We start from the raw sequence: 23,567 nt of genomic DNA on the forward strand, positions 1-23,567 counted from the left end.
CTGCTGATGGTTCCAGGGACATGGCCTTGTGGGGCAGGCTGGTGATCTCCTGCCAAGGTCCACTTGAATATCACTGGGAAGGCAGGAGATGACCAATCATGGATGCCTTTTAATAGTCTGTTGACAGAAGATAAGTTAAGAAATAGAGTTATATAAGACTGCTGGGCAGAGCAGGGCAGCTGTGGGAAAGGAAGGGACAAGGAGGGGAAGAGGGAGAAAGAGGAGGAGGAGAATGTTTCTGAATATATTATTCAGGATAGGCTAAGTTATGCTGTTATAACAAATGACCCCAAATCTCAATGGCTTAAAACAACAAAGGTTTATTTCTTGCTCACGGTGCGTATCCATCGAGGGTCAGCAGGGTTCTCCGCTCCATGTTGTCCTCAGTCTGGGACCCAGGATGATAGAGGCTCCACCATCTGGAACATCATTATGGGAAGGAAAAAGAGAGCGTGGTGAATTGTGCAGGATGTTTAAAGACCCACCTGGAAACAATGTATTTCCTTGGCAAAGGAAAGCATATGCCCTGTCTCTCTCAGAACCAGTGGAGAAGGACAATTCTCCTACATGCCCAGGAGGAGAAAAACTGAAAAGTTTGTGACACAGCCTTTCTGTGAAACAAAAGTCTGTGAAACAGAGGATCCAAGATTCTAGATATGGAAAGGATCTGTACTTATTGGGACAATTTTGGTTGCAAATATAGAAGGTGAAATTCAGACTCCTTAAATGAAAGGAAATTTATTGACTCACAAAACTAAAATTCCATGGCAGGTCTGTCTGTCTTCAGGCAAAACTTAATCCAAGGACTCAAAGTCTCTAACATCTGGTCTTTTACCATCTCTTAGCTCTGTTCCTTTCCTTGTAGACTTTGTTTTCAGGTCTTTACAGACCCAAGTTAAAGTTCCATGAGAAAAAAAAGAGCCTGTGCCTCTCTTCAAATTTAGTAAAAATCTGAGGCTTCAGTCTCAATCTTGACCACTTTGGGTCATGTGTACATTCCTAAACCAGTCACTGAACCCAGGGGGATGGAATGTTGGGCAGTCTTAAATCATATGTCTAGCACTAGAATCAAAATTGAATTAAGTTCATCAAAAGCATTTAGACCCAGAGGTGAAGACAGATGGTTCCCAAGGGAAATTCAGAATGCTGGACTAGAATAAGTATCCAAAAATATACACAAATAAAATTATGTATATCCACTACAGGATGTAGAGATGCTCCGACCCAGTGGCTTTCCAAGTGTTGTTTCACGGGTTTTAAGACTACACTGGAGTTTCCACACTCTCCAAGCTCCCTTTCAATTAGAGTAATTGTGCTCTGTTTATTAAATATTAGCATTCCATGTAAGATTTCTTTGGAACTAAAAAAGTGGGATTCTCTACTTAAAAAAGCAAACAAACAAAACAAGAGGGCTAAATAACACTAGTCTTTGATCCCACCTCCTCATTTTAAAAAAACTGAGACTGAGATTCAGAAAGACCAGTAGATTTCTCTTCATGTCTCATTGGCCAGAATGGGTCACCTGACCTCCTCATTGCAAGGAAGTCTGGGAAAGTGAGCATCTGGCAAGGGGAATAGAATGATCACAACTGGCCCAGATATAAATGGTCCATCCCTTAGGGCTGGGCACGTTGCCACTCCACACAGAGGTGGGGTTCCTTTAGGAAAAGAGAAGGAAGGAAATGGTTCTCCAGGAGCTGTCAGCCGTGTTGGTGTGAATCTGATTTCATGGAAAGTTCCTTAAGGCTAGGACTGGGTCTCTCTGTTTGAAATTTGCCTGCAATGATCTCTTTTAATCCTCAAAACAATCCTATGACTTTTAAACAGTCTATCTAGAATGGACCCTTATAACTATGACGGTGCCCCATTTTAGAGAAAGAGAAACCAAACTTCAGAGATGAATTAAGTACCCAAGTTCACACAGTAGGTAGTTTTGCTTGCCCCTTGCTTTGCTCCTTTATCACTGAGGGAGAAGGGAACTTTAAGCGCAAATCTTTCACCATCTAGGGGTTAACTGTAGAAAGGTCGGGGGCAAACAGTGGGAACTGGGGCATGACAGAGGGAACAGCATGTGCAAAATCCCAGAGGCAAAATAGTACATAGAAATGACAAATGGCTTTGTAGGTTTAGAGCCTAATAATTAAAGGAATATCATACTTAGGAGTTTAAGCCTTTATGAGGGCAGTAGAGAACTGATAGATATTTTAGGCAGAAGAATTTTATCATCACATATCCAATCTATCTTCATGGGGAAAATCAGTTTCAGGGAATAGGACTAGATCTGAGAGGCCACTAAGGAGATGAGAGATGACAGTGGCCTGGATTCCAGCGTTGGTGATGGGAAGGAAGTGGAGACTCAAGAGAAAAATCAAGGACGTTGAATCCACCAAATCTGAATCCAGATTTGGTAACTGGAGATGACACTCTGGAGAAGACAGGAACAGCTGAGACTGAGTCTCAGGTTTCCAGATGGTGGTGCCGTTGACTAAGGTGGGGCAGGCGGGAGGTGAGGGTGGAGGGCAGGAAGTGAGGCATCCTGGCTCCTGAGGCTGCATTGCTCATTATGATGTACTCTGGATGCCCTGTCCTTATCCCCCGATAGGGCTCAAGACTGGGCCACGGGTATTAAGGGAACCCTGATCCAAGTGAGGAAACCTCCTTCATTGGGTGTGGGTATAAGTCCTCACCCAACCAGTTCCTCACCCTGCAAAGAACACCAGGCATAGATGAGGGCCACTCACCAAGCAGTGAGCCCCTTCCTCATCCTGCCTGGAGCCCCCACCTTCGCCTCTCAAGGTAAGACACCTGGGCCCTCAGATTTCCTGGTAGAATCTGGCATGCACCTAGTTCCTTTCTCCATCTGTATCCTCAGAGAATTACCTGGCTGCTCTCATCCCTATTACCCTGAAGCTCAGACGCTGTACCTGGCACAGTACTGAGGGAAAAAGAACAAAAACCAATGATTTCAACATGATAAATTCATCCTAAAACTTGCATGGAAGCATAAATGCTCCCAAATAGCCAAGTCGAATAGTTTTGAACAAGAAAAGCAAGAAGGAAGGACTTCCCTGATGCCTCTTCCCCAGCAGCACCTCCCCTGGAGAGGGAGCAGTGTGGGGTTGGAGCCACTGAGAAAGTCCTGGAAGCCTCTAGAAGAACTGAACACAGTCTCTGAAGGGCGAGTGCATTTGGACGGGTGACTGGGAGGTTGCTCAGATGCCAAGGAACCAGGCTGGGGGAAAGTGGCTTGGAAAGTGACTGTGTAGCCAGTGTGACCAGAGCATAAGACACCCAGGAAAGGGTCTTGTCACATGGGCGCATGGGGTTAGACGGATGAAGAGCTTCAAAGACAGAGAGAGGAACTGTGACTCCTATTGGTTGAAATGTAGCTTAGATTTTGTCACTCTCCCATTCTACAACTTTCTGTAGCTCCCTTGGCTACTGTCTCCTGGCTAATAAGGCAAGAGCATGTGAATGGAAAGATGGGAGAGTGCCTGGAGACAGACAGACCTATTAGGAGGCTGATGTCACAGTCCCAGATGGAGAGGATAAGGGCCTGAAGGCGACAGGAGGAAGGAAGAGCATACTCTTCAGGGAGGGGTTTCGTGAGATGCACACCAACCCCCTCCCCACCATCACCCTGGTCCTCATCACACAGGATCATCACTTCTCTGCAGCATCAGATAGCATTTCAAGCTCAGCAGATAGCAGGTAATTTATTCTACTCACAGTAGAATTGAGCCACAAAGTAGCCAGAAAAACAACTACTGCCTAAAACTGTAAAGAACACACAGCAACTCCCTCCTGGATCCATCTAGGCACAAAAGACAGAAGTCAGATATTCCTAGGTACATATCTCACTTTGACACTGACTCAGGGAAGTAAACCTCAGTGCCCCAGTTTCTTCACCTATAAAATGGGCCTAATAATAATACATACTCCCTAGGTTTTGATGAGGCTTTACTGAGCTCATGTATGTAAAACCTTCAGTAGAATAACTAGTATACACTAAGAGCTCAATGAGGTAGCTATTATTATCAATAGCAAAATAATTGTTTAGGTATTATGTTAACTGCTGTTCTATGCAATTGATTAGCAGCTTTTAGCAGAGGAGTAGGTGTTGGAATTCTCAAACATCATTTATCTTATCATCAAGGTGGAGACATGATTAAGAAATGTCAGAAGATGAAACAAATTCCATTCCATTCAATTCAGGAAGCTGTGACTTGTCATTCCTAATTATAAAGTAATAGAGAGATAGATGGACAGATAGTAAATCATGAAAGCTAAATATATTTCCCTATTTGAAGTACTGACTATTTTTTAAAATAAAGAAAAGCCTATTCTATCTCCCTCCAAAACTCCCTGCTTTTGTGACAGAAGTCCATGGTGTCACCTCTAGGAGTTTTCATTATTCAGCAATTTTGGAAGTGAGTGATTGATGTAATTAAAGTTATTGGTAAAGAGAGACTCAGTTACCATGGAACAGATGAGTCAGCAGAAAGTTTAAGCAATGAAATAATGTTCCGAGGAGTGATTCTTAAAATAAGCTTTTTTTTTTTTTTTTTAACTCTAGCCATTTTAACCATTGCCGGTCAGCAAAAAGATGTGAAGTAGTTAAGAACTGGAGAAAACATGCTACGCAATTTTAGAAGTTCTCAGATGAAGTCATTTTCAATCATAGGAAACCATATGTAGTAAGTAATAATGGTAAGTGCTCACATTTCTTGAGAGTGCACCATGGGCTTCAGTGGGCTTTGCATCCATTATCTCATTTAATCCTCATTCTTGAACATTTAGGCTTCCCTGGTAGCTCAGCTGGTAAAGAATCCGCTTGCAATGCAGGAGACCCCAGTTCAATTCCTGGGTTGGGAAGATCCACTGGAGAAGGGATAAGCTACCCATTCTAGAAAAGGCAGAGGAACCAGAGATGAAATTGCCAACATCCGATGGATCATCAAAAAAGCAAGAGAGTTCCAGAAAAACATCTATTTCTGCTTTATTGACTACACCAAAGCCTTCGACTGTGTGGATCACAAAAAACTGTGGAAAATTCTGAAAGAGATGGGAATGCCAGACCACCTGACCTGCCTCTTGAGAAACCTGTATGCAGGTCAGGAAGCAACAGTTAGAACTGGACATGGAACAGACTGGTTCCAAATAGGAAAAGGAGTATGTCAAGGCTGTATATTGTCACCCTGCTTATTTAACTTACATGCAGAGTACATCATGAGAAACGCTGGGCTGGATGAAGCATAAGCTGGAATCAAGATTGCCAGGAGAAATATCAATAACCTCAGATATGCAGATGACACCACCCTTATGGCAGAAAGTGAAGATGAACTAAAAAGCCTCTTGATGAAAGTGAAAGAGGAGAGTGGAAAAGTTGGCTTAAAGCTCAACTTTCAGAAAACTAAGATCATGGCATCTGGTCGCATCACTTCATGGGAAATAAATGGGGAGACAGTGGAAACAGTGTCAGACTTTAATTTTTTGGGCTCCAAAATCACTGCAGATGGTGATTGCAGCCATGATATTAAAAGACGCTTACTCCTTGGAAGGAAAGTGATGACCAACCTAGATAGCATATTAAAAAGCAGAGACATTACTTTGCCAACAAAGGTCTGTCTGGTCAAGGCTATGGTTTTTCCAGTGGTCATGTATGGATGTGAGAGTTGGACTGTGAAGAAAGCTGAGTGCCAAAAAATTGATGCTTTTAAACTATGGTGTTGGAGAAGACTCTTGAGAGTCCCTTGGACTGCAAGGAGATCCAACCAGTCCATTCTAAAGGAGATCAGTCCTGGGTGTTCATTGGAAGGACTGATGCTGAAGCTGAAACTCCAGTACTTTGGCCACCTCATGGGAAGAGTTGACTCATTGGAAAAGACCCTGATGCTGGGAGGGATTGGGGGCAGGAGGAGAAGGGGACGACAGAGGATGAGATGGTTGGATGGCATCACCGACACGATGGACATGAGTTTGAGTAAACTCCAGGGGTTGGTGATGGACAGGGAGGCCTGGCGTGCTGCAGTTCATGGGGTCGCAGAGAGTCGGACACGACTGAGCGACTGAACTGGAACTGGACCCATTCTAGTATTCTTGGGCTTCCCTGGTGGCTCAGCTGGTAAAGAATCCACCTGCAATGTGGGAGACCTGGGTTTGATCCCTGGGTTGGGAAGATCCCCTGGAGAAGGGAACAGCTACCTACTCCAGTATTCTGGCCTGGAGAATCCCATGGACTGTGTAGTCCATGGGGTCATAGAGTTGGACACAACTGAGCGACTTTCACTTTCACTCTAACATTTAAACAAGCAATGAGGTAGGTACTGTATTATTCTTGTTGTAAAGATGCAGATGCTGAATTTGAGAGAGGCTAAGAAACTTTCCCAGGGTTGCACAGCTGACAGAGGGCACAGATAGGAATGAAATCTAAGAAGTCTGGCACCCAACAGAATCTACCTTCTCAATCACCACAGATCCTGGGCCTCTCTGTTTAGATTTCTTGATTGTCTAATCTGGTTCTTCAATACACCCCAGATAAGAGACAGTCAAGATTTGAATTTCCATCTGTCTGACCCCACAGCAGCTTTAAAATTCATATTTCTATGGGAAAATCCAAGAACCCTGGCTTGGGGTGCATTTCTTCATTTTCACTTCCATCAACATGTATTGAATACCCAGGATGCTCCAGGCTTTGGTCTCTATGTTGGTTCTACAAAGATGGCTGGGGCAGGAGGACCTTCAGGAGGGTATATAATGGTCAATGTGATAGATGATGAGGCTCAGACTAGTGCTGTGGGGCGGGGGAGAGACAGTTGAATAAGACTCCTCAGAAGGATCTACAGGACTTGAGGAGTGCATGCATGTGAAGCATGGGGGAAAGCAAACTGCTGGCACATTTCTGAAGTCTTTCCACCAGATCACTGGATGAAGGAAGACAGGAGAAACCAAGATCTGGGGTGAGGCTAGGAATGGGAAGGAGGTGACTTTAGTTTGGGACACTTTTTTTCATCTGTCATTTTATATGACTTTATTCTTATATATAAAAAATATATATATAATTATTTTTATTAAAGTGTAGTTGATGTACAATATTATATATTATAGGTATACAATATAGTATTCACAAATGTTAAAGTTTATTCTCCATTTACAGTTATTATAAAAATATTGGGTATATTCCTCGTGTTATACAATATATCTGTGTAGCTTATTTTATCCCTACTAGTTTGTATCTGTTACTCCCCTACCCCTATATTGCTCTTCTCCTCTTCTCTCTCCCTACTGGTAACCACTAGCTTGTTCTCTGTGTCTGTGAGTTTGCTTCTTTTTTGTTATATTCCCTAGTTTGTTGTATTTTTTAGATTCCACATGCAGGAGACCAGGGTTCAATCTCTGGATCACAAAGATCCCTGGAGAAACAAATGGCAACCCAGTCTGGTATTCTTGCCTGGAGAATCCCATGGACAAAGGATCCTGGTGGGCTACATTCCATAGGGTGGTAAAGAGTCAGACATGACTAAGCAACTAACACACACACACACACACATACACACACACACGTGATATCAGACAGTATTTGTCTTTTTTTGTGTCACTGATTTCACTTTCTGGCATAATACCCTCAAAGTCCATCCATGTTGTTGCACATGGCAAATTTTCATTCTTCTTTTTAATGGGTGAATAGTACTCTACTATATATATAGAAATTAAGGAAACATAGACATTGAGGAAATAATCCCATTTACCATGGCATTGAAAAGAATAAAATAACCTGGTTTGGGACATTTTGAATTTGAGTTACTTGAAGTCCTTCCAGCTGGAAATATAATTCAGGTAGTGAGATGAGTGCCCTGGAGCAGGGGCCGGGGTGGCACTGGAGGGAGGCCAGGTGCGCTGCGGCCCCATTGAGAGGTGTGGCAAAGCTTCTGGGCAGGTTGGGGAGGGCCTACCCAATAAACAAGCTAGGCTGAAGGTCCTCACCCAGAGAGAAAAGAAAAGAGGGGGGAAAGGGACAAGGTGTATGTTTGGGGAGGGGGCTTAACTTCGAGTGACATTACAGCTGCAAACCCAACAGCCCTCTACTTGATAGCACTAACCAAAGTTTCCATGTGCCTCTTTGGTCGGCTTTAGGAAGACGAGGAGAGAGATGGGGACCTCCCTTTTGTAAGCATCTGGCAAAGGGGGCACTGATGGGGCAGGGACCTCTCAAAGGGCAATGTATCCATGTCCTCAAGCTCACCCACCCCTTCCCCAAACTTTGCTCAGAGCTGGACTCTAACCCTCTCTTCTTGCCCTGCAGAAGGAGCAGAGAAGGACTAGAGTCTTTCATGGTGTCAAAGAGCATATTGGTTTGTAGATCTTAGCCTCTTATTCCTAAAGTGTGCATGCTCAGTCACTAAGTTGCCCGACACTTTGTGACCCCAAGGACTGCAGCCCTCTGGGCTCCCCTGTCCATGGAATTTTCCAGGCAAGAATGCGGAGTCGGTTGCCATGTCCTTCTCCGGGGAATCTTCCCGACTCTTCTCTAACCCTTGTCTCCTGTGTCTCCTGCATTGGCAGGCAGAGTCCTTACCACTTTACCACCTGGGAAGTTCTTAACGCCCCAAAAATGAAGTACAATAAAAGAGACTCAGGCCCTGCAGAACCAGTGGAATGGAAGGAACAAAAGCTTAGCAGGTTTCTAACATTACTCCCATCCTGGTCCTGCTCCTGTAGAAGCACGCCTGGAGATAAGGGTTACAGTACATGCGCAGTCACTTCAGTCGTGTCCAACTCTTTGTGATCGCTTATGGGCCATGGCCCGCCAGGCTCCTCTGTCCATGGGGATTCTCCAGGCAAGAATACTGGAGTGGGTTGCTGTGCCCTCCTCCAGGGATATTCCTGACCCAGGGATCAAACCTGCATTTCGTACAGTGCAAGTGAATTCTTTACCCCTCGAGCCACCTGGAAAGCTGTAAGGGTTATAGTGCAGGGGATTAATTAGGAAAGAGCATGGGGGAATAGGGTGGGGACAGGAAGCAGGCATCTCTGACTGCTCTGTCACCAACCAGCTGCATGATCTTGAGCAAATGGTTTTACCTCTCAGGGCCTGAGTTTCCATTTCTGTAAAATGAGCAGTTACTATTTTTCGAAGTGTAGTAAGCACATCTCGGGCGGGGGGAGAAGGGGAGAAGGAGACACATAATCATGGGCAAAGCGGAAGGACTGGGGTGGGGGGAACCTCTAGAACAACCAGAGACCCTGAGAGATGCCAGTTGCCTTCGAAGCCCAGGCAGCCAAGAACTTCACTAAGTTAACTGGTTTTGCAATCATTGTCTTCCATTGATGACAAGTGATACTAGCTTTTCAGTGACTGTGATGGTATAAACATTCCTTTCAATGTAAGGAAATGGTGACAAAATTCGAAGGAAATTATTCTGTAAATAGGAATTTCAAGAGTTAGAGGTGATGACAAGTATTGGGAGGGTGGGGCTCAAATGAGTAAGTTTCAGGGAACACTGAGGAAGGTAAGGGTTCGTTCCTTGCAATTTTGAGTCCTATGGAGTCTTCTCAGACATTTTCTACAACTTGTCAGGCATTTACCAGGTTCAAAGAAAAAATTTAAAAGAAGGTAGGAAAGAAAAAACAAATCTGGAGAGAAAAAATAATCTCCACCAACCAAAATAAACTAGGCCAATGATTTCTACCACATTCTTCATGAGAGTAAAGAGGTGGTGTTTATTCCAAATGAGCCCTTTTCTCCAAGTCACCACTCATCCACTTTTTTATGTGATCCAAGAGAGTCAGTCCTCAACTAGCCATGAAGATCTGTGCACATATGAGTGTTTAGAAGCAGAGCCACCTATTACCACAGGGTTTAGATTTAGATGCTGGATACAAATAGAAGGCAAACAAAACCAACCAATCAACCAACCAACAACAAAAAAACACTTGTGGTTTAGATCTAAAAAAAAAGTCTCAGAAATGACAACTGTGTGGTAAGTCTGATGTCAAACTGTGTTAGCTGGGAAGGTGTCTGGTATGTGCTGGAACTGTGAGTGTATTTGGAATCTAGGGCTAACAGATGTCTCACGCTGCTCGAAAGATGTTGAGATGATGTTTCTAAGGGCCTGTGGGTTCCCTTGGGGACAAAGCCACTGGTAGTTTTTACAGGAAAAAAAAAAAAAAATCCCCAAGGTGACGACCATATATACAACACAAGGACTTAAGAAAAGGATTGAGGGGTTGGAGGAAGCAAAAAACAGTCAAACTGAGACATCAAAAAAAAAAAAAGAAGAAGAAGAAGAAGAAGATGGAGAAGGAAATGGCAACCCACTCCAGTATTCTTGCCTGGAAAATCCCATGGACAGAGGAGCTTGACGGACTATAGTCCATGGGGTCCCAAAAAAGTTGGACACGACTTAACAACTAAACAACAACAAGAACAAAATTTTTTTAAAGTTTTAAAAAAATAAGAAGAAATACAAAATAAATGCATGAAAGACTCATGATTGAAGTCCTTGTCCCCAACTCAAATCTGTTTGCTAGAAGTTGCTCAATAAAATGATGGGTGAAGGCACATTCATTTTTTGCTTGCATTATGTGAGATCATTGTGGGCGGGCAGGCAGTCACTTCCAACAGGAAAAATGAGCAAATCTTTTCAGATGGCAATTATTTAGGGAAGTAAACACTCCTTGGCAGGAGCAGCAGTCCTAGTCCTTCCTTGCTGGTGAGTGTCTGGGGGAGATGACATACTCCTAGCTTTTCCCTCATCTGTACTTCACACACGGAGTCCTGAGGAGGCAGCCCATCCTCCAGCAGCGTTGGAGGAGGGCTAAGATGTTTCCCGGCCCAACCTAAAAATATCTCCCTTGACAGCCTGTCACAGTGTCTGAGATTCCACCATTATAAATTCATTCCTCTCTGTTAAGGCATTTTGTTTCCAGGAGTTCTCAGTTAAAATACAGATATCGGTGAGATCTTAGCTTGGCTGAGACAGAGGGAGAGCAGAACACAGCCTAGGTGTTAGGAGACTCAGGTTTCCATTTGGTTCTGCCTATAGACTCAGTGCAGATGAGGCAATGGCACCCCACTCCAGCACTCTTGCCTGGAAAATCCCATGGATGGAGGAGCCTGGTAGGCTGCAGTCCTTGGGGTTGCTAAGAGTCAGACATGACTGAGCAACTTCACTTTCACTTTTCACTTTCATGCATCAGAGAAGGAAATGGCAACCCACTCCAGTGTTCTTGCCTGGAGAACCCCAGGGACGGGGGGGCCTGGTGGGCTGCCGTCTATGGGGTCGCACAGAGTCGGACACGACTGAAGTGACTTAGCAGCAGCAGCATAGACTCAGCGGGGCTTCCCAGGTGGCGCTAGTGGTAAAGAACCTGCTGCCAATCCAAGAGATGTAAGAAACAAGGGTTTGATCCCTGGGTTGGGAAGATCCCCTGGAGGAGGGCAAGGCAACCCACTCCCGTATTCTTGCCTGGAGAATCCCATGGACCGAAGGGCCTGGAGGGCTCACCATAGGATAACAAAGAGTTGGACACGACTGAAGCGATTTAGCACACACGCACACATAAACTCACTATGTGAGCTTGGGCAAGTCATTTTCACTTCCTAAACCTCAGTTTTTCCACTGATTTTTGAAAAAAAAAAAGGAAAAAGGGGGAAAAGACAGGAATAAAAAGGGAACTGAACTAGAGAGTTCTGAGCTCTCTGGTTTCAGGAGGTACGATTTGTTCACTTCAGGGTTTGGCCTGGACACCAACTCCTTTGCCACTGGATTGCCAGCATGTTGAGAGCAACTCCTTTGGGCCAAAGGACTTGGGTATCAGGTCTAGGGAGTGTCTTACTTCCCCCTTCTCTGAAAAAAAAAAAAAAATCCCTGCTCCTCCTTTACTGTTGGCCAACTCAGCAAATGGCAACTCCATGCCTCTGGGTTTTCAGGTTCAAATTCTTGAAGGCATCCAGAATTCCATTTCTCTTGTTCCCAAGAGTGTTTATAGATCCAACACACCAGCAAAACTTGTTGACTCTGCCTTCAAAATATTGCCCAGACCTGACTGCTTCTCCCTACTTCCCTGGCTACCATGTTGGCCCAAGACTGAATTCCATCACCTCCCCCCAATCTCCATCAGCCTCTTAACTGGTCCCTGTGTCTACTCTTCCCCTTCCAGAGTCTCAGCGCCTCATACCTGGGGATGCCTTTAAAACATAACTTAGATCCTGTCTCTCCCCTGAAAACCTTCCCTCCCTCACTTCCTCCCTCTCTCTCTCATCACAAAATCCAAAGATCTCACATGGACCTATAAGGCCCCATATAATGTGAACCTGGTTTTGCCTTGGTCTAATTCCCTCCCTCAAAAGTCTTCTTGCTGTTGCTCAAACTTGCTCCTACCTCAGGATCTTTGCACCTGCTATGCCTTCTGCCTGGAATTCTCTCCCTCCAATTATCTGCTTGTCCTTTTCAGGTGGCTCAGTGGTAAAGAATCCACCTGCCAACGCAAGAGATTTAGGAGACTCGAGTTCAATCCCTGGATCAGGAAGATCCCCTGAAGGGGGAAATGGCAACCCATTCCAGTATTCTTGCTTGGGAAATCCGATAGATAGAGGAGCCTGGCAGGCTACAGTCCATGGGGTCACAAAGAATCAGACACAACTGAATGAAAATACCTGCACACGCACCTATTCCCCCAACTTATCCGCTCAAATGCCCCCTCCCAGGCAATGCCTTGCCTTAATTCTTTTTCCAAATATTCATCACCTGGAGATGGTGATGAACCATTATCACACTTATTTGTTTACTTTCTGTCCTTCCCTCTAAAACATAAGCTTCAGGAGGGCAGGGTCTTTGCTTTGCTGCTTGCTGCATCGTCAGCACCTAGAACAATGTATCTGGCACATTATAGATGCTCAGTTAATATATGTGGGAGAGAGAGAAGGGAATGGTTTAAGTGGAGCTGCACTAACATAGAGGCCAGCCCAAGCTTTCCACTGGATTGGTCAATGCCAAGGGCTTCCCCATGCTCTGCTTCAGCAGGGCGGCAAGTCCTGGGGAGACAAAGGTAGAGCTTGTTGTTGGGAGATGTGGGTGGGGTGCTGTGGGGGGGGTACAGGTAGGCAGGGGAGGCAAAGACTCCAAGCTGAGTTTATAAGTTTACGGGCTGCAGGTTTTTGATTCAGACTAGGGGAAGTAGCTAAAAGGCCCTGGGACACACTCCAAAAGACAGGAGCCTGTAGAGAAAGGGTGGGTTATGTGTGAATGAGAATAGCTGTGAGCTGTCATGTGGGATAACCGGGAATTCAATTCTGCCCCTGTAGGGGATCCCAAGCCAGGTCTAGTCAGCTCCCAAAGGTCAGAGCTGCCTTTCCAGGCTCCCCACTGCCCCCTCTCAGTCAAGTTCCAGAGAGTAATGTACAGATGCCGGGGAGGTGGGGAAGGGAAGAGTGCTACAGGACATCAGCCATGCTGGCAGGATTTTCCCCAAGTCAGAACTCAAATCCTCAAGTCTCCCTCCCTTCCTCCCTCACCCTCAGGCCTTGGCTAGCATCTTCAGTGAAGTGAGGTCTTAAGAGAATATGACCATAATAAGTATATTAAAGGATGACCATGTGCCACCCATTAGAATCCTCACAAAAAGGTGGTAGGTGGTACAGGCCATTGTGCAGAAGGGGCCATTGAGGATCAGAGAGCTTATGTGATCTGCCCGGGGACACACAGCTTATTAAATTGCAGAGGTAGGTTTGAGTCACCAAGGCCAAAGGGCCCAAGCAGTAAGCTCTAATGTCTCTGGACAACAGCCTACATCTCCATCTCCATGCTGCCTGGGGTGCCCTGGCCACACTCAATTCCTGGCTTCTAGAACACTGGAGGGGTGCTGTCCACCTCTGAGCCTGCTGCCACAGGAGTCCCTCCTGCTCCCCCCAACCCCACACTAGAGCCGGCAGCCTGCTGGGGCTGGAGCCCACACCCCAAATATAAGGCTGGTCAGCAAAAGGCGGCTTTGGAAAGGAAAGCGCCCAGGGCCAGGGCTGGGTGCAAATGGCAATCCTTGAAGATGCTGAATCCTCCGAGGTAGAACCCCAGCTGTGTGTAGCGCCCCAGCTGTGTTGAGCGCCTCCGACAGGCCGCTGGTGCTCACCGGAGCCCTCCAGCCCTTGTTTGATGAGCAGCGGCCAATAAATTCATTAATCATCATTTTATGCCTCATCAAACCCCCTCCAAGACCCTCCATGGGAGTTACACAAATTAGCCCCTGAAAAGACAGTAATTTCAGTTTAGCGAGGTAAGTGCTTTCTGATGGGCTCCGTGCATAGAGCTCTCCTGACAAGCCAATCCATCAGCGCACTGGGAATGGGGCGCGACCGGGCTGCTAGGACCAGCCGACCCTCACCAGGCCCGGCCCTGCCCAGCCTAGCTTGCGGCGGCTACTTGGCGAGTGTCTCGTCCTAGGGCGTCCCCTTTCCACAGCTCTTTTGCACCCATACTCCGCAGTCTGTCTCAGCCGCCCTCTTGCCCTCACCCACCCCTACCTGCTCGTCAACCCTTCTAAACAGAAAAGAAACTGTTGGAAACACCGAGGATCAAAATCTGGTAACGAACTTCTCCCGAGGGTTAAGGAGACAGACGCACTGATGCTGAAGCTCTGAACTCCCGCCCAGGGGAGGAGAAACCAGGTAGCCCTTGGATGTCGGAGTTCTGCGACCCTTTGAAGCCATGGAAGGGCTGTGTGTATTGCGGGCATATTTTATTGGGGAGAGGGAGTGTCCATGCCAGTCCTGAAAGAAATCCCCGGATCCAAGAGAGAGCCGTCTGGGAACAGAGAGCCGCCTGAAGGGCGGCTCCACGGGACCCTGGTGTCTCGAGGCGGGGGACACGCCTGGCCTTTTTCGTGGCCCCAGCCACATGGGGTGAAAGAAGACGCCTGGGGAGGGGAGCAGGAAAGGATTTTCCATAGAATGGGCCTGGCCAGTAGGACTCCAGTATAGGGCGTTGGGTATGAAAGAAGAGGGGAACAAACCACAGAACATTGTGGCGAATGGTTGGGTATTGGCAAGCGCGAAGCCAAAGCCGCGCCTTCTCACTTTCCGGTCCTGGAGCACCGAAGGGACCAAGGGGATCCCACCCGGCGGGCCGGGGAGATGGACGAGAAGCCGCGGTCCAAGCCGAACCGACTGACCAGCGCGCACGGCCGCGGAGAGCTCGAGCGCCCGGCGATGCGCCCCTCCTTCATTAGCTGCCCCTCCACGCGGCGCTGCCTCGGAAAAGAAGTTAGCAAACGGGGAGCCGTTTATCTCTTTTATCTTGGGGCCTGATCCAATTAAATAAGTGCACATTTACATTTGCATCCATCAGGCGGGAGCGCTGAGAGCCCGGGGTTTGCTCGGAGCAAATAAAAGCAGATTTCACTGGGAAAAGTGGCGTCTGGGAGCGCCGGCCTCCTCCGCGCGCCGGAGACGAGCGCGGCCTGGAGGGCGGCCTTGGGGACCTAGGGTTAGGGCTTGAGGCCGACTGGAGGCCAGAGATCCCCAACGGCCAGGAGGGGCCCCGGTCAGGGCGGGGTGTGCAGCCGGAGCTGCCGCCTGGCCCCCGAGGCGATCGTGTTAGGCCACAACCTGGGCCCCACCTGGTGCCTGGGACCCAAGTCGCATTTAGAGCGAAAACGAAAAGGAGATCCGCTCCGGCCTGGTCCAAAAGGGAGACCCGCCGGGTGGGTCTATGGACAGTTCGGTAGCTTTGGCCAGTTTAGGGGGAAGAGCAGGGGGCAAGATCCGGGTCCAGCCGATTTCCCTCCTATTCGGCGACCGAGAGGCAACGGAATGCGAAGAGCCAAACAGAGGGCGCGCCTCCCGCTGCCCTCCGACGTCCCGGCCCGAGGGGAGACCAGGGGACACCTTCAGAAGGGGTGGAGGGCATGTCCAGGTTTGCCACGCCAACCTTATTAAAGATGCGCTAGAGATCGGGTTTGAAGAATTCTAGGGTAGTTTTATTTTTCCCTTTCCTAAAGATGTCTAACCCACAGGCAAATGCTAGAAATGATCTTTGGCGGGGGGGCGGGGGGGGGGAGGGTCGCGGCTGCGTGGTAGACCCCGCGACGTGCCAAACCGCAAATAAAAAACTGTCCGGGGGCCCAGAGGCCGGGCGTGGGAAGGCCCGCAGAAACGGAATGCGTGCCCCTAAAGCCGAGCGGGAGCACCCGAAATGCCCGGACTGCGCGGGGCGGCGGCCCCCACCGGCAGGCTGCTCTGGCCGCCCGCAGATTGCTCAACTGCCTGCCGCTGGTTAGTAAAAGACTGTGCCCCAGCCGTGGTAGGCATCTGCAGGGTTAATCCTCTTTTGGTCGCAGGATCTGCTTCCCGAATCCCCAGTGTTAACTGGGTTCTGGGTCCCAGGCCGGAGCCAGTGGAATGGTGGGGCAGTTTACATTTGACCCTCTTGGGGTCCAGAGCCAAGGACCCCGCGGCGGGGGGGTGGGGAGGGGGCATGGCCGGGTGTCGCCTAACTCCTCCTCTCTGCGAGCCGCAGGGCGCCCGGGGACCAGTAGGCGGCGCCCTTCCTGAACTGCATCCGCCTGCGTCTCCCTCTTGGGAGCGCAAGCACATTCCTTTCACTTTGGGCGCTTTGCAAGGGCGTTATTTTGTGTCTCTGCCCGGGGTTGGCAGCTTGTGAGGCGGGACAGGTGGTCTGGTAGGCACCACCCGTTCTGAAGCCGCACGCACGACCACCTTACCCCAGCCCCTCAATCTTCCAGGCTCCAAGAGCTGCGTACACCTCGGGGGAAATGAGAGGGCCCCGAGGGGTTTGCAACCAGGAGGCCTAGATGAAGGCTCCTCACCCAGGCCTAAGAACAACAGTTCGGGCCCTGGCCCCCGGATCCGAGGAGTGGGGAGGAAAAAGGGCCCTTTCTGCAGCCTCAACCTCTCTGAGCCCTCGGGGACTGACTGGGCTGTTGGCTTCTCACCCCAAATCCCAGAAACTGATTCCGCCGCGCACAGAAGGGAAAAGGGAAGAAACCCAGCGGGTCTCCGGTTTGGAGCTGCCTCAGTGGGGGTGGAGGCGGCTGACTGCAGGGACCCCACTCAATGATACCGCGGCCTCCGTTGCTGGACTCAGCAACTCTTCTGCGAGATTCAGCGACTCCTAGTCACCTTTAGTGCCAGGCTAGCCTCTGTTTGGGTACTGGAACCAGCGCAGCCAAGCGCAGGTGACAAATGCCACGCAACCCCAGCACCGAGGTGTTTTAGGCGCTGCTTCGCATCGTGTAATTTACGCGCCCCAGTTCAAGTGTGCGAACAAACCCCTGGCACAGGCCGGAAGGTTTCTCCCCCTTGCGCCCTCCCCGCCCCACCGCCCCTTGCAGAAAGCATCGCCTTCGACACGGTCCAAGATGCGGCCAAGCAGAGGCTCAGAGGCTCTAGGAGGGACTTGGAACTTTACCGACAAGCCACTACTTCTGGGATTAAACGCGGGAGACATGTCTTAACCGCACATACCTCGATCCGCCCGGCAGGCCGCCCCCAAACTGAAAAGCCTCTACACACCAGAAAAACCACTGGTCAGCGAACCCCAGCTCTGCAAAGGAGAAAACCCTAAACTTAATTTGGGGCTTGTACTTAGGGCGAAGTACGCAAAGAAAACTCTAGAGGCCAAGGGTAGGAGGGATGCGGGCAGGGGACAGCGAATTTGGGCATCAGCCTTCCAACCTCTGGAGGTTTCGCTGCCCAGCTGGAGGCGCTTCCCGCAGCCCCTCGTTGGGAAGAAATGCCGCGGGCTCCCCGGTGCGCGGCTCCCGTTCCCAGGCAGCCCCCGCGGGCATTCGGCTCCCAGCCCCGAGCCTCGGCAATCAGACCCGGGAGGCCCGCGCCTCGCCATTTGCATATTCCCGGGAACACAAGGAGGCCTGTAATTTTCTTTTTAAAATCACTGGGCAGGGTTTAGGGCCAGTGCTTCCAAATCCCGCAGAGTTGATGTCGTCCTTAAACTCTCTCTTAAGAGAAGGGGACTGGCCTATTCTTCTGACTTTTTTAGAAGAGAAGGTGATTCCTGGGGTTGCATATTCAACAGGGGGGGCGGGGGAAGCTGATTGTGAACCGGGCTGTGTGTACGGGGGGCAGTTGTGGATGGAGGGGATTGGAGCGCGGGGGGTAGGGCAAGCCATCTCTGGAATTCAATTGTTTAAAAAAAAATCATTTATAATTAAAGGGACAAAGTAAAATACGGTCGTCTCATGTATATTTAATCATTCACACTTCCAACTTTGAAACCATTTTCCCTGCGTGAATTTTCTCACTAATTTAAACTCTGAAGTCGACTGCTGTTCGCCAAAACATCTGCACAATGCGGCTTTCAAACTTGTTTAAATTCGAATAAGCTAAAGGAGCCCCGTTGCAGGTTTAAAGGAAAAAGGAAAAGTAGCAAAAGTAAAAACTCCGGTGAAAGTTTGGGCGGTGTTTAAAAAACCAAGTAGGGTTAAAGTAGTCTTGAGTAGAAATGCAAATATGTGCATTTTGATTTAGCCTAATTAAACCGGTGTTATGTGCAAACACATTCTCTCTACACTCAGACTTAGGTTTAATAGAGCAAATTAATTCCCCTCGCTGGCGAATGTTTTTGCTCTAAAGCCTCCCCTTCCCCGACCAGTGAAAATTTCCCACGAAATTCCACACGTCCTCAACTCTCCATCTCCAGCGCCAAATGCAGACTGGAGCACCGACAGTGCTAGCGGGCCTCGGGCGCAGTGCGGTTTCTCTTCCTCGTTTGGGATTGAGACCCGACCTGCCTTCGTTTCGAGATGAAATGTGCCGGATTAAACGGAGAAAATAAAACCTCAGAAATACTTTTGCAGCTACTCGGGACTCTTGAATCCGCGATGGGAGAAGTGCTAAGGTGCCGACAAGCCTGATCAAGTCCACAACGGCCTCATTATCTGGGCAAACGTCCTTTAGCTGCTGAATGCCTCTTGTCCAAAAAGGGGGTCCGTGGGGTGGGGCGGGGGACTCTTCTGATCCATCCGGGGCTCCCCTTGCTTCCCCCAAGCGCCTGCGGTGCTCCCTCCCCCACTTCCGCCCCCTCTCTCTCCAATCTCCGACTCTGCAAAGTGCAGGCTTGTAATTCAGGACAAGTGTGACACCTACCTGTGAAAGGGGGTAACCGTCCCCTCGCTGGTCCCGCGGCCCCAGCCCCGCGGCTCCGCGGGGAATCTACCCGGCCGCCTACCACCCGCACGGTCGCGGATGGAACATTTACTAATTTAATCAAATCCAGCGAAGAGATCAATGCCCAATTTTGAAGGGGTAGAGACGACAGTGACTTGGGAAAGCCTTCTCCTTGGCATCTCCCAACTGCTTCCCGCCCGCATTAGCCCAGAGCACCTTTGAAATAGTAATAAGGGCTAAATCCGGCATAAAATCGAACTCATTAGCAAAGTTCACCAGCTGATTGCTTTGCATAAAACACGACACTGATTGGAAGTAATTAGGTTAAGCGTTGGAGCTCGGGTGGTGCGTGTCTCTAACTGGCTTTGCCATCTCTTCTCCCTTCTGGGCACACACTTGGGTCTCTCTCGTCCCTCCTCCAGGGTCCAATCACCACCCCCCCCCCCCCCCCCCCCCCCAGTGATCCAAATTTGCATTCCGGGCAGGGCCACGTTCCCTGGAGCTTGAAGCCTAATTACGGTTTCCCGCTGGCAAACTGGGTTCGGTGGAACCTTTCATTCCCCACTTCGGAAAAAAAAGTTGCAGTTTGCACCTTTTGTCCAGGGCGATGGACAGTTTATTGAGGCTTCTAACAAGTAATAAGTGGCTCTGATTATGTTAAAATCTCTTTTAATTAAATATTTTGCATTTTACAAAGGCGGCTGCAGTTTCTTTTACTTTTCAAATCTAAGAGTATAACCTGTTTCCTTTCTGTAATAATACTTTAGCTCATACCCAGAAAAAAATCAATAGGTGTAAAAAAATTAAATTAAACTTGTATTTTTAAACTATGAAACAGTTTTGGGGGAAACACAAATGTATATATTTATATTACAAAAAACATTAAATGCCTGTACAGGTGTCTTAATTTCATAATTTACTTCAAAGATATTGAATTATCAATTTAAATACAAAAATGCTACATTAAATATACAGAATAAGATTTAATACAAATCCTTTTTTAAATTTTTCTTTTCAGTTGGTTAAGACATTTCTGTGGGTGTGTGGAGATGTTTACATTTTTATATCATCCATCTCCATGTACTATAAACTTTTTAGTAGGAGGGATAGTTTTGCTTTTCTCTCATGTTGATGGAAAAATAACTGCCAAGGCCATGTTTTCTTTTTTTAATAAATTAGGAAAGTCCGGGACCGACGCAGCCCGCGTTAAATGTCGGACATACCTTTCTTCAATTCATAGGGAGAGTCTTTGCACAGGTCTAGCTGGGACTGGCTCCGCAACATTTTCGGGTCTTTAGCCAAAGCGTCCGCTCGGTTCAACACGGTCTGGTTTAATCCATTGAAATGCGAGCCCGGACCCGTGGTGGGGCCTGGCCCGGGCCCCGGGTGGCCGTGAAGGTGTCCGAAGGAACCATAGTTCGTGTAGCCAGGATAGAAGGGCGCCGTGTAGTAGAGAGGCCGGGACAGCACCGTCCCGCCTGGGAAGGGACACTGCGCCGAGGGCGAGCGCGATGGCGCCGGGGCTGGCGACGCGCGGCTGCCTCCTAGGGCTTGCCCGGCTACGGGCCCGGGGCACGGTGGGCACGGAGAGCCCTCGCTCCCGCCGCCCCCGTCCTTGACCTTGTCCGAGGATGTGGCGATCTCCGCCAGAGACCACAGTTTGGGCTTGGCGAGCACCGCCTGCGGCGGCGGCGGCGGCGGCGAGTGTATGACCGAGGGCCCTCCGGGACCGGGGGGCAGCTCTCCCGCGGCTGGGTGCGGGCCCGGAGCCGGCGCGCCGGAGGGGTAATGAGGGGCTGGGTCCTCGGCCAGCCGCGCTGCCGCGGGCCCGGCCGGGGAGGGCCCGCCGGCGCGGGGGGGCCCGGGCAGCGCGTCGAGGCGGCCCTCGGATGGCGGCTCCTTAAAATCCGAGTCGCTGAGGCTGCCCTCGGTCTCCTTGCCGGCAGGGGTGGGCGGCCCCTGCAGCCGTTCGCAGCCAGAAACCGCCTTTTGCTCTGCTCCTCCTGCGGGTGAAACCCAGGCGGTCAGAGGCGCGGAGGCCACAGGTCCCCACCCGCAAAGGCAAAAAGTCCTGTCCCCAACCTCCAGGCCTTGGACGCCCCCTCTCCAGGCCCCTCTTGGGCTCCACACACCCTTTCCCGCGTCCACCAACCTGCTTCGGGGCCCTCGGGGTCGCCCTTGTCCTCGGGCTTCTGGGGCTCATCCTCGTCGTTCTTCTCCAGATCAATGTTCTCCTCCTCCTCCTCGTCCTCGCTGCGGTTCCGCGGCGTCCACGTCATCTTGTTCTCTTTCTTGAGGCGCCGGCGCGCGTTGGCGAACCAGGTGGACACCTGGGTGAGGGTCATCTTGGTGATGATGGCCAGCATTATCTTCTCGCCCTTGGTGGGGTAGGGGTTCTTGCGGTGCTCGTTGAGCCAGGCCTTGAGCGTAGCGGTGGCGTCTCGAGTGGCGTTCTTCCGGTACGCGGGGTCCCCGTACGGGTACGAGCCCAGGGGCGCCGCATACGGGTGGTACCCCAAGGAACCTGCCATGCCCGGTGTATGGTCGTAGGGAGAGCCCTGCAGGGAACGGGCAGAGAGAACGTGAGAGTGGGCCGAGGTCCCCAGTAGCCGCCTGGGCGACCGAAGTACACTTCCCCTGCGCCCAGGGTCTTCGGGCAGCGAGGCCCGCACTCAGGCTTCCCCTGGGGTAGGGCTGGAGGGCTCAGACCCTGGGGCAACCCCTCTTCCTCCTTAGAAGGAAGCGGAGGCCGCCAATCCCTGAGTCCTTGGAGGCGCTTGGAGCAGTCCTGGCTTCCCCGGCACCTGGTAGGCCCCCCTCTGGCTGGGCACGTCCTCCCCCGCGTGAGCAGATCCGGCCACCGAGGCCAGGCCCCTCTACCCAGAGAAAGGCCCCGGCAGCGGCGGCGACTCTGCTCTCTGCGCCCGAGTGGCTGCGCAGTAGAAACAAGGGTAGTGAGCAAAGGAAGTCAAGGAATTTTTTTTCCCCCACAGAGAAAGGCAAACGAAGAGCCAAGCCTTATCCCTGCACTCCCACCCCTCCAAAAGTGTTACCCCAAACCGAAGCCACAGCGCTTTTCCAGAAAGTGCACCCGGCCGAAAAATCCCGGATGCACCGCAGCTCGCCCGACTTTTCAGAAATTTAATACCTCCAAATCGGATTGCGAAGATAGGATTACGGATTTGCAACATTTTGGAGGACTAATTAAAGGCGAGGCCAAACACATTTACACAGACCGAGCACGCTTCTGTTCAGATTTCGGATCTATTTCTTTTGAACTACTTTTCGCCAAATGGCCGAACCCCCCAAAATGAAATAGAGTAAAATGTGCAGGACGGCCTAGAGCTCACGTTTGAACCAAATGTTGCTCTTTGAAGCGACCTCTCCCCCCCAAAAAAAACCCCTTCCGCCAAGTTAGCGATCCGAGCAGGACGCGGCTCTCCGCTCCGTGCAACTCCTGAGCCCGAGACCCGGACGAAGCCGAGAGAGACAACCACCCAAGTTCGCAGGGGCCGCGAGGCTCGGCTGGACGGTCCGCGGTGAAGCCGAGGCCCGTGTCCCCCGCAGCCCCCGCCCGCCCCGCGCGGCCCCAGCTGCCCTCGCCCGCCAGGCTCCCGCTCGCTTACCACGTACGAGGAGAAGGCGGCGGCGGCTGCCGCCGCGGGGTCGGCGCCGTACTGGAGGTGCGAGTTGTAACCCGGCGAGGGCGCCGTGAAGGCGGTGGAGCCGGCGTAGGGCGAGAACGCGGAGCCCGACGACGAGCGGCCGAGCTCATCCGTGCGGGGCCCCGAGATGACGCTGGTGCTGTACGCCGGGCAAGAGTAGAGCGCCAGCGAGGCGGACGGCTGGTACAAGTAGCCCTGCGGGTAGGACATGGCCACACACGGGCATGGGGCGCTCCGCGCCGCGGCCGCCAACGAGCCGGGCGGCGCCCTGCGAGGGCGAGCGGGCGGGCACCTGGTCTCCGGCTGCCCCGGGCCGCCGCTCCTCGGGCCCCGGCTCCCAGGCTCCGGCCCGCGGCGCCTCCTCGCTGGCTTCCCGCGCGCCTCCGGCCGCGACCGAAGAGCCCGCTCCTCTGCGCGCCTCGCTCGCCCCGGCAGGGTTTCCCCCCCTCCCTTGTTGCTTTCTCTTTTTCCCCCTCGCTCTTTGCACTGGGGGGCTCCGCTTTTGGCTTCGCAAAGGTCCTGCCAAGATGCTAAGTTGGAAATTGAGGATTCTGACGCCTTGTGCGCGCCTGAAGCTCCTCCTTCCCGGGGTGTAGTCGGTGGGAGGACTGGCAGGAGCCTCTGGGCGGCCGCAGCCAACCCGGCCGCCAGGCGCTCCTCGTCCTCTCCCTCTTCCTCCCCGGCTCCCTCTCCCGCTCGCTGGCGCTCCCCTCGCCCCTCCCTAGCGCCCGCCTCTCCTCCGCGGCCCTCCTTTCCCCCCT

The 23,567-nt window shown here is 50.7% G+C and overlaps 1 protein-coding gene across 3 annotated transcripts; it reads right to left on the reverse strand.

Moving 5' to 3' along the window:
• Positions 1-313: 313 nt before the first annotated feature.
• IRX5 (iroquois homeobox 5) lies at positions 314-23,524 on the reverse strand. Of its 3 annotated transcripts, none has more exons than XM_043437239.1 (4): positions 22,768-23,524; positions 21,294-21,699; positions 20,365-21,144; positions 314-419 (listed from the first exon to the last, which is right to left on the reverse strand). In XM_043437239.1, exons 1-4 carry the CDS (start codon positions 23,014-23,016, stop codon positions 355-357), a joined length of 1,500 nt encoding a protein of 499 aa, XP_043293174.1. In that variant the 5' UTR covers positions 23,017-23,524; the 3' UTR covers positions 314-354. The 3 variants fall into 3 exon arrangements, with proteins under 3 accessions (XP_043293174.1, XP_043293175.1, XP_043293176.1); XM_043437240.1 differs by lacking the exon at positions 314-419 and adding an exon at positions 4,842-4,906; XM_043437241.1 differs by lacking the exon at positions 314-419 and having other exon boundaries at positions 20,045-21,144; positions 22,768-23,522.
• Positions 23,525-23,567: the final 43 nt, after the last annotated feature.

Source organism: Cervus canadensis, chromosome 18 (genome assembly GCF_019320065.1).
Source record: "Cervus canadensis isolate Bull #8, Minnesota chromosome 18, ASM1932006v1, whole genome shotgun sequence".
NCBI lineage: Eukaryota > Metazoa > Chordata > Mammalia > Artiodactyla > Cervidae > Cervus > Cervus canadensis.